Below are 11,794 nucleotides of genomic sequence, written 5' to 3'. Positions count from 1 at the left end.
AAGACAGGTAACATACAACTAGTAAAACCCATCCATAGCTAATTAGATAAAATTTGTTGATTTATGATGGTCGGTCAAAAGCTAGTGACAGCTCAAGCGTTCGCAACATTTGTAATGTCCATTATCTTCATTTATTAAAACGCTGAAGCATTCGTTACTTTTTCTTTATTTACAACTCTAATTAATATTTTTAAAATTGTTCGAAAAAAAATAAACAAATGGAATGAGTGAAAAAAATAACAATAAAATTTAAAAGTTTATCGTGAAAATATTTATTACAAATCAAGTAAACTAAAATAAAATTAAGTAACTATTCAAATAAAAAATTAGCTGTGAGCAAAATAAGCTCATGATATTTATCAACTTTAACAGATATCACATCACCATCAACATTATTATCATCATCATCGTCGTCGCTGTAATCGTCATTACGTCATTGCTGTTTTAGTATTTTTTGACGTCTTTAATCGAAAGAGATGATGCTTTTTTATTTTTATTAATCTGTGTTTATATTATCCCTAACCGACACTCGAACGAATGAATGAAAACCTTATCTAATCAAGCCGACAGTTTTCACACTTGAGTGATATTTCAAATGATTTGTTATTCCTTGATGGTCTTAATGATTGGATATTCAATCTTCACAGTGCCGAATGTTCTAAATCTCTTACAATCATGTTGGCTATATCGCTAGGTGTGTCCGTTTATGTTTTTGTCTGCCTATGTGTGTGCGTTTATGTGTGTGTGTTGTGTGTGTGTGTGAGTGTGTGTGTGTGTGTGTGTGTGTATACGCTTTATTCGTTCTATAACACAATATGATATAGCACCATATAATATTCATGTTTCTAATTTCAATAAAAAGCAGTTAACTACTTTTTACAGGCTTGTCTTTATTACATTTTTAGGCGCTTCCATTCGACGTTCGCCCACTCTTTTTAAACGCTGCCCGCCGAAATGCTCATTTTTACATGGTTGTTTATACAATAATTAGAAACAATTTCCATGAATATGGTTGCTATTAATATATATTTTGTTTTAATATTTATATATTTATATTTAGAATAGGGGTGGGCAAACTGCGAGCCTTGTTCGCAAAAACGCAAAAAAGTCGACATCAAGACATTTTTCTTCTCCCCGAGTAAAAAAAATTTGCTAAGTACATATGCGGCCCTTCAAATGTAAAACAGTTCTCAATGCGACCCTTAACAGCAAAACGTTTGCTCACTCCTGATTTTTATGAATATTATAGATTTCTGCGAATATGTGCGTACGTGTGTTCTGTGCGTGTGTGTGTGTGTGTGTGTATGTGTGGTGTGTGTATGTGTGATAAACTCAGCAGTAATAAAATCGTATATAATCAAACTCTGCACACACAAAATCTTTTGTTTGACAAATATTGTAATGCAAAAAAAACCCTCATTAATTTAGCGCAAAAAACGCGCGCGAGACATACATCCAATACATTCGAGCCATCGTTCACTGTTTGTCCGTCACCTCAGTGATTCCATGAAAAATGACATCATTAATTATTATGAACATCGTCGTCCCCAAACAGGAATATTCTTTCCTTCCGTCTTATGTTGTCGTCACGTTTTTCATTTTTGTTATTTATCTATTTACTTTTTGGTTGTTTTATTTAATATTTTTATGATCCATTATTCTACAAATTATGACGAATAAAATCCATTAAAGAATGAGCAACATGATCACCAACAAAATCACCTTTTATCAGAAGTTCAATCAACATTGTCGTCACCACAACATCATCGTCCTCATTCATCGTCATCTTATTTTTAAAAGAAGCATCACGAATCCTATAAACTAATGAATGCGATTTTATATTTGTGTGTGTGCCTGTGCCTGTATTTATGTACGTGCATATGTGGAGAAGTGTGCGTGTTTGTGTGTTTGTGTGAATGTTCAAAAAGATGAAAAACGTGTATGAGCTTATGAGCGTTCGTATGGTACGCATATATAAGCAGATAAGATACGAGCTGGATGTTGTTATGGTGCTGACTAAAGACCAAACAAAATGTTTATGTTTTACTGGTTCGTTTATGTACAGAACTTCCTTATCTATTCCTTCAGTCATTCTCACTTTTTCACCATCATAATAGTCATCACCACAGTCGTCATCATCAGCATCAACAGTAGAAGAAGCAGTAGTATAAAAAGAATAGTAGAAGTAGTATTATTAGTAGTAGTAATAGCAGTAGTGGTAGTAGTAGTAGTAGTAGTAGTAGTAGTAGTATTAGTAGTAGTAATAGTAGTTGTTGTTGTTGTTGCTGTAGGAGTAGTAGTAGTAGTAGGAGTAGTCGTATTTATAGTAGTAGTAGTAGCAGCAACATTGCTATTAATATTATCGCGGTGATTAAAACTCTGTTATGCCAATTCCCTCCCAGCTACATCAGTTTTCATTACCTACGTTGCAACACCAGATGATAAATAGTGTCTCTAAGAGCTCATATCAATAACTCATTCCTCCTGCATCTGCATCTGCACGTTTCATTCATTCTATCTATGCAAACAAGAAAATTTGATTAACGGCGATGAGAAAATTGAATGAATATTTCCATAGCGACGTTATAAAGAATGTTTAAAAACCACAAAAAACAACTCAAAACACAACAAAAACGACTTTGATGTAAACAAAACTTCATGCGATCATAAGGCGTCAAGATCGTAACATATTCAATCAATTTATTCAAATCAACACAGCAGAAAAATACCAAGATGGAAATAACGCAAACAACAATATTGCAAAAACAACAACATAGCAATTTAGAGACTCAATAACAAGATGACAACAACACCTAACAACATGACATCATTTAACAATATGACAAAACAATTATAAAACAACAAGCCATCCACAGCAAATAGCAAACTTGTTATTATTACCACAACAAAACCAAACAACACTCTGTATCATTCAAATCCGGCAACCAATACAACGACTCATGTCGATAAGACAGAACGGCGAAATTACAAACAACAAAAACCCATGACTCATTCATTATGCATCGAAACGAAAACAAAAACATTTTTAGAAATTTATGTTTTCAGAAGTAAGTCACAATTACTGTTGTGTTTTGTTGTTTAGAATATTATCATATAGTGGCAGTATTCAAAATATGAATTACGTGCAAGCACTGCATGTGTGCTGCCTACATCTACACGTGTGGACGCACACGCACATACAGTTTTTATGATTCACATATTCGAGTGTAAGAAGAACTCAATAAATATCTATTGAGAAGTTTATAGTGCATGTTGTACTGTACAATATTCTACCCACGCATTATAGTTTTTGATTTTCTTAACAGCATGTTTTCCACTTTACTACATGCATTGGCGTACAAAAAATGCAGAGTGACTACCAGAAATACTCATAGGAAGAGATGAACACCAGATAAACATCACATACACACACGTTGTTCGATTGCTCGCCTTTATTATAAAAATATTTGATAAAAATTTCAGCGAAATTTCGCAAACCTAACGCCGTTTTTACTTCATTGAATTTAAAAAGAAAATAGTTGGAAATAATTGCTAGGTGGAAATTTTCCATTTAAGATTAAACAATAATCGAAATTAAAATGCAAGAAAATAAAATTTTATTAGAGCATTACAATCAGGAAGCTGCATTATTAACTTATAATAAATTGCCTGTGATCCAGAGATAAGACAATTTATACGTGATGCTTCATGCAAATGCCAATCGTAAATGTTTATTTGTCTTCTTTTTCAGACGATGTTTGTTTGCTTTTAGTGAGGAGATGAAAGTTTAAGATTTAAGATACAATGCAGTTCACCATTGTATTGCACTATCTAACATATAGGTTGCGTGTACATATATGCATGCGCAATCACCGCATCATACGCGCATGGCGTATGATAGTCTTCGAGTCTTGAACCGACAGTATTCGAGCCAGGCCATCGAGTAACTGCACGAGACATGGCACTTTACCAACTGAGCTAACTCGCCGACCTCATGTAGATGCCAACTTTGTTAGTTGCACAGGTTTTTTTTAAACTAAAACAAAATACGTGCATGAATGTATGGAAAGATGATTTATCTCTATCACGAAACTGCAGTACCTGTGGTCTAGTCATAAATAATAATAATAATAATAATAATAATAATAATTTTCTTGTAATCACTAGTGTAATTATAATTTTTTTCAATGATACTCACTTTTTTACTGTGCACACTGCGACGAAACTGCAGTACCTGTGGTCTAGTCATAAATAATAATAATAATAATAATAATAATTTTCTTGTAATCACTAGTGTAATTATAATTTTTTTCAATGATACTCACTTTTTTACTGTGCACACTGCGATGTTTTTTGTGTTGTAGTAAGTTTTCAAAATGTTGCTCCATGCTCGTCCGAAAAGAAATGTCCTGGTCCAAAAAAAGTTGTCCTCAAGCCAGATAAACAAAACAATAACTTTAAATATTTTGGCTTTCGTGATTTTTTGAACTTTCATTATTTTTTACGTTCCATCGATGGATTATTCGACCATTTTTTCATTTTATTGCAAATTGAATGTTTTTTGTTAGCAATTTTTCTTGCTATTGTCCTGTTGATTTCACATTTTTAAGATTTTTTGCGTTTTTTCGTAATCAGCGTGCTTCACAAGCGGATATGAAATGCAATTTGTTATTTCATCAGCATCGTTATCATCATCACTATCGTCCGCATCATTATCATTACTGTCATGGTCGCCTGGTCACGTGATTTGACGCACAGCCAATCAATTCATCCTAGTTAAAAGAAAGAATAATTTATCTCATTAACTGGACAATGGTAACCGCTAATGAATGGTTGGTTGATTGTTTGCTTTGTTTGTTGACTGGCTGGCTAGGTCATTAATTTGCATGTTGATTGGATGGGCGTAGTCCTGGTCAGTTGACGAATAGACTGGTTTGTTGGATGGCTGGCTCTTTGATTGTCCAGATTGTTGAATGGTTGGTAGATTGATTGTTTGGCTTGTCACTTGGTTGGTTCGATTATTGGCAGTCTAGAGGATGGTTGATTGTTTATCCCATTAACAAGTTCCGTGACGAAATGACTTGAAAGATTGAATGGTTATTATAAAACGTTCAGAAGAAAAATAAAAAAAATTATGTACAAACGCCTGTTTTGATACATGAATATCTCATTTGTGAACTTTCAGTTGTTCATTTGAATGGCAAATTAGTTTAGAAAATTTTGGCATGTTTTTACTGTGGCATTTACTGCTATTTTTTTTTTATGACGAAACGTCGGAAAGTAAATGGTAAATATAACTCGCTTAAATTGCGGTCGACAGTTGTAACAGAATGGTTACGACTAAATGATGGTGATCAAGATTAAAACGATAACGATGATTGAAATGATGATTAAAATTACTGAGATGGATGATGACTAAGACGATGAAGGTGATGAAGATGATGAAGCGGACGAGAATTCAATCGATCTAAATGAGAAGAAAAAGTTTTTCAGTTACGATGATGGCTTCTGGTGATGGTGGTGATACGATGATAACGATAGTAATGACTTTGATGAAGTTGTTGATAAAAGCGTATATTAATTTGATGATGTTGCTGGTGATGATTCGTTCTGGTTATAATGATTACAATAGTTATGGTGTGACGATGATAGTGGTTAATATTGTTAAAAAACAAGTTTTCGAAAAATTGATCTATTGCACACGGATTTATTAGAAACATTTTAAAATCCATTGCTTTCAAAGTTCAATGTGAGATGATGATGGAGCTAAACGTTCAATTGGACCAATTAAATTCGAATCAGTGGAATAAATCTTATTTGATTTGGTAATGCGTTCGTGTGAGATCCGACTTAAATGTTGCGGTTAATGAGGAATGAGATGCAGATTTCATCACTCTTGACAATTGATGAAAAACGAAAAAAATTTTCCAGAATTTTCAGGATAAGAATGATATATATACACCCGTTAAAAACTAACGAAACGCGACCAAAAAAAGGGAAGTGCATATTATATGTTGTTAATTTTTTTAACTAGGCATTCAAGCAGTAACTAACATATTGTTTGATAAACTTTTAATTTTATTGTTATTTTTTTCACTCATTCCATTTGTTTATTTTTTTTTCAAACAATTTTAAAGATATTAATTAGAGTTGTAAATAAAGAAAAAGTAACGAATGCTTCAGCGTTTTAATAAATGAAGATAATGGACATTACAAATGTTGCGAACGCTTGAGCTGTCACTAGCTTTTGACCGACCATCATAAATCAACAAATTTTATCTAATTAGCTATGGATGGGTTTTACTAGTTGTATGTTACCTGTCTTTAATATTTGGTTTATTAGTTTGTTATATGTCGTTTTAACACAAGGCGGTGTGGTTACTCGGCTATTCCATAAAGAGACACAAAATATGAATTAAACAAAATGCAACGACTCAAAACTAGCCCAGTGACGTCGGCAAAATAAATAATAAATAAGTGTGGATGAAACTTTTCTGTATCGGTTAACATGCTCCACGCTCCGAGATTATATTCTATTTTTTGTATATATAGTCTAACTTTTGCGTTAACATTTTTATGTAAGTAATGCAGTGAAAGCTGCTTAAATGTTATTCTCTACTTGTAATATAAACTTTCGTGCCACAAAGGCCGTCCTATTCGCACCACAGCACACGACGCACATTAACATTACGCATGCACACGCAGGCACCGCATTATACGCGTATGATAGTGTTTGAGTTTCGAAATGACAGTGTTTGAACCATACCATCGCGTAATAGCAGCGCGAGACATGACCCTTCTACCGACTGAGCTAACTCGGCGACTAGTTTTTTGATTTGGCTCATTTTTTGAAGTAGTATTAATATCAGTTTTTAAAAATGTTTTGTTTTTAAAAAATTTTCTTCAAAGACTTCTAAAATTTTGTACAAATTTGTACAGTTGAACCATCAACTGCTAATGATAATTCTCTGAACAAAAGTGAAGCAGAAGCTAATTTTGTTGCAACAACAAGACAGCCAAGAGAAATAACAACAGTAACAACAACAGTCAGGCAACTTTCCCAATGTTTCTACTTGATGAAATTGTACGATGAGCAAGACCTGCCGAACGAGTGCCCTGAATGGAAGGACGAAAAAAACAATCAAGCTGCTTCCAACGTTATTAAAGTCCAACCTAACAATTTAAATTTTAAATTCACCTGCGATACTCAGAATCATCATTATGAAAGATTCACTGCTGTTATTGGTAAAATTATGAGCACAAACACAAAGCCACAATCATGCACCAATAAACAGACAAACAAGAACACGCATACACACACATACACACAACACACACACACGTTATTAATTATTACTTTATTATTCTTAAACACTTGGGTTGTCTCATGACAAAAGATACATTTACTATTACAATTTTGCTAACTTCTAAAAACAACCAATATAGAAAGTGAAACAAAATGCAGTTACAAGCCATACTTCGCACTAGACTTAGTTGAAGTTTTGTGTACGATAAACTATCAGACCAAAGATGAATTGTATTTAAAAATGAAAATTCAAAACTTGCAAGTCAGGTCAAAACACACCAAGACGTTTTTGAAAAAGACAATGGTAAGTTTTTGAACAACTCGTCAGAAAATAGTAAACAACTTTATTTTGTACGTGTTTTCAGAGCGGTAGCCGTGTAAAGACATGCGATGAAGATTTCTTTCAATGCATCATGTAATATTGTTTTATGCAAAATTTTGATTAATTTTGTATTTTCAAGAATTCAAAACACAATTCACATGGGTTCAACCAATTTTATTAAAAATATTATTATTATAGCTCAGATTTTGATCTTGGCTGCTAGTCTGCTTGGCTACTTGGCTACCTCTCTGTGTGTTTTTCACTATAAACCACTAACTAAATATGCTTCTATGGCTTGTGTAAAATTGAAAATTTGAACTCATGTAAGTTTGAAAATTGCTTCGTTTTTGATGTATCGTTTAGCCCCTATTCATATACTTACAATGTTTTTAGCGTCATGTTGATTCCTCTGAGCCTAGGAAGAGTTTAATAGACCTTTAACCTTTTTTATTTAGGAAACAGCGTTTGTCTTCAACTTTTTCTTCTTCACTAACTATCATATCGTTGAATACACTATGAGTTTGACTTGGAATCGTAGCAAAGAAATTGTTGAATGTGGAGAAAAAGTTCGCAAACTGAACTTTAAAACGGAGGGTAAAATCTATCATATTTGAAAACTTTTTTCTAACGAACATTCAATTTAATATTTGAATTTCAAATTGATAAACAAATACCAAAAATAAATTAAAATCGACATTCGTGTTAAACACCACTGTCACAAGAAAGAAAAATATTTTTTTGTTTTTTAGATGTAAAGCCATCAGCTCCTGTCTTCACGTACGACGGTAACTTCCGAGAGTTCAAGGTTTGCGATTCGATTACCTGCGAGAGTAAAACTGGAAAAGAAATTGAATACTTCATGACCTCCACTAAACCATTCGACCAATGCGGTAAAGAGCCTAACACCATTAGGTTGAAACAAGTTGGAGAGCAAACGGTGGCGTGCAACGCTTCTGTATATCTTGGTAACAAAAAAATTTTGATTTTTTTAATTTTCTCTTGCCCTAATACGAAAAATGATTTTAAATGTAAAAATGTACAATACAAAACAGCAGGCATACGATACTACAACGGTTCAACGAAGGACCTAAACGTAAGAGGTTGACATTTATGTTTAGATGAAGATATAAAAATTGTTTTACGATGCGTATTCAGCTGTAGTAACAAAGGCTTTAAATTTGTAATTTTTTAAAATACATTTGTAAAACTGCAATTTTAATTGTTACAGCGTCTGATATCGAGCAATGTCTTCCATGTTCTGGTTAATAATGAATGTTTCTAAATTGTATAAATCGTAATATTTACATATCTTTATTGCCAGCATTCATGTCAACAGTTCAGCGGAGAGATTTTGTGCCAATTGACCGTGTGGTTTCGATAGCCTTTGGAAGTGTTTTTGGTATCTTTATAGCTATAATTTTCTTTGGTCTTTTTTTGTCAGCACGGAATAAACTTCAAACAAGTAAATGCAACTGAGTAATAACACGTTTAGTTATTCGTAATTGAATAGAACGCGATGTAAAACTAGATATCGCGAAAAATAGTTTTAAAATAAAATTCAGCTAAGTAGAGATGAAATAAAAATTAAATATATGAACGTTTGCAGGTTTGAAGGAAGCAAACGACATAAGAACGCTTCATCAAGATTCTTCAGAACACCCAGCAATTGCGTGAACGAACTTCCAACAGTTGTGCACTTCGCAAATACACTACTCCGAAATTAAATCGCATTTATTATAAACTATACTGAAGTATTTGTGAAAGTATGAAAACATTTTACGCACGCATTTTTTACTCTGTTTAAAAACTGAAAAAAAAACGAAGTAAAAAAAACTAATAACATTTATTGGTGTTGATAAAAGAAGGATTGATAACAATGACGATAAATGTGACAATAAAAAATTTATCTAAATTTTACAAAATAGAAAAAAAATACATAAATGTATATTGATCACGTCGTCAAATACAAGCTGGCGGCTACCTCTTCTGATTTCATCTCACAAGATTTTAACCTATCCCCTGTTTTAAAAAACGTGAGACATTCATAAATAACTATCAATAAAATAATAGAAAATATAATGAAATAATAAATAAATAACCAAAAATACAGATTATAATCTGTTTGAAACTTAATTTGGGAATTGTTGAGTCGTGAGAGGAACAGAATTGTGAGATGGACAAGGAAATAAGAATATAATAAAGAGTGTGATAAGATCGAGTAAAATGATATCTAAGAAGTATTTAAGTGAAGTAAAAAAAGATACATATATTTACACATATTTTAATACATACATTTTAGATCAATGAGTCTAAGTTTATAAACAAATTTACTTATTAATCACCAAATTTATAAATAAACAAATTAATTAGTCACTGATAAACAAATAAGCTTACTTAATGACAAGCAAATAGAAAAATTCACTCACCAGCTCATTAACATAACTAAAACACTTACTTATTAATTCTCCCATAGCTCTTTGTGTTCTTCTTTCCAACTTTTCAAGTTTCTTGGCAACATCTCGTTTCAAGTCCCAGTCAGGTTTCCTAGGCGCTAGATTCAGGAGGTCCTGCAAATTTTAAAAAAGATATCTCCAGTTATTAGAAGATACGATGTGATACAAAGTCTTACACCCCGGAAATGTAAAGATACAAAACAAACAGTAAAGTATGTCACGGATTCTGAGAAGAATTATAATAAATGTGAAATATTGAAGAGCATTGAACAGTATGGTAAACAGAAAGAAATGCACCCAAATTTTCCTCGAAATTAATAGTAGACAAAAGATTTATGTTCAGCATGAAAATTCCTAATAGGCAAAAATTTTCTGTCATCATTTAAATATTTTCACATTTTGTAAATTGCTTTTCAATTCGATTAAGATTACTTCAAAAATATCAGTTTCAAAAATCTATAATTCTTTGAGGCATTGTTCTACCAGACATTTTGATCACACATCCAATAACAAAGTATGCAACTATGATGATGTATAACGTTCAGATATAACAAAATTTCGAACCTGATGTTCCAAATTAACAATTCATTTTAATGTACCATTAATAAAATAATAAAAGTGAATGCAATGAAAAGTGAACTGACCACTTCTTCGACAATGTTCGTCTGTTGGGCATCAATCAGCTGATCTTTCACTTGTTCCTTGACTATTGGTGGGTAATAAAGTGTTTGTTGAATTTAAATATCCGTATAATACATCACTATATATTGAAGCATCATAGTGATGACATATATTTAAAGTATATGTAATCTATTTGTTAGACAGTGCAATACAATGGTGAACTGCATTATATTATTAAGCAACTCATTTAAATTTGAAAACAATTTGGAAAAAAATTATAACAAAGCAGCAGCAAACTTTCAAGTGGTTTAGCTGGTTCTAGCACTCCTTCCTTCAGTTTCTCATCAGTTGGCTGGTAACTCCTGAAGACAGGCCTAGAAGTTGCATTTTAATATCAAAAATAAATGTTAATTTACAGAAAATTTCAGTAAGGTTGAAACAAAGCTACTTTTTAAAAGTAAAGTTGTGACTAAACTGAGAATACTAATCTACAGATCTGAAAAAACATGGAAAAAGAAAAAATATTACCAGAGTCGTAGATGAATAACAATTGTATAAAAAATTATATACTAATAAAATGAAAAGTATTTCCCAGGATAAATTAAAATTACTTTGGCAGAGCTTGACAAACATCATCATCCATCTTTGCCTTCTTCTCATCACTTTCGTCATTTTCTAATTTATCTTTGCGCTCTCTTAGATTTTTTAATCTTTCTCTTCGTTTTTGAGCTTCTTCTTGCAGAGATGTCATTTCCACCTTCAGTAAAGAAGTGTTAATTAAAAAAACTATGTCAAAATATAATTATAAGATGAACAGCAAAAAATAATTTTTTATTTATTTTATTATATTACATATACTTTACTTACAGATTACAGTACAGCTCTAAATTTAAATGAAATGGATACAACTGATCGTCTAATTTGGCGCAAAAAGTTGATGGCAAAGAAAACAATGTCCTACCTCTGGAAACTAGGTCTCTGGATGCAAAACAAAGATTGATTGATTTACTAATTTACTTACTTACAGATTACATTACATTACAGATTACACACACTTCTCAACAACTCAATCCCAAATTCCTAACTAACTCA

General features: G+C 32.2%; 1 protein-coding gene across 1 annotated transcript; it reads right to left on the bottom strand.

Annotated features, from left to right (window-relative positions):
• Positions 1-9,579: 9,579 nt before the first annotated feature.
• HELRODRAFT_160665 (hypothetical protein) lies at positions 9,580-11,453 on the bottom strand (the record flags this gene model as incomplete). Its single annotated transcript, XM_009017610.1, has 5 exons — positions 9,580-9,647; positions 10,084-10,195; positions 10,726-10,787; positions 11,000-11,076; positions 11,314-11,453. The coding sequence occupies 5 exons, from the start codon at positions 11,451-11,453 to the stop codon at positions 9,580-9,582; spliced, it is 459 nt and encodes a 152-aa protein (XP_009015858.1).
• Between the last annotated feature and the right edge of the window lie 341 nt (positions 11,454-11,794).

The sequence above is a fragment of the Helobdella robusta genome (assembly GCF_000326865.2).
Source record: "Helobdella robusta unplaced genomic scaffold HELROscaffold_2, whole genome shotgun sequence".
In the NCBI taxonomy this organism is placed as follows: Eukaryota; Metazoa; Annelida; class Clitellata; order Rhynchobdellida; family Glossiphoniidae; genus Helobdella; species Helobdella robusta.
The sequence above is the reverse complement of the archived record's forward strand: the minus strand, read 5'-3'. Positions and strand labels throughout refer to the sequence as shown.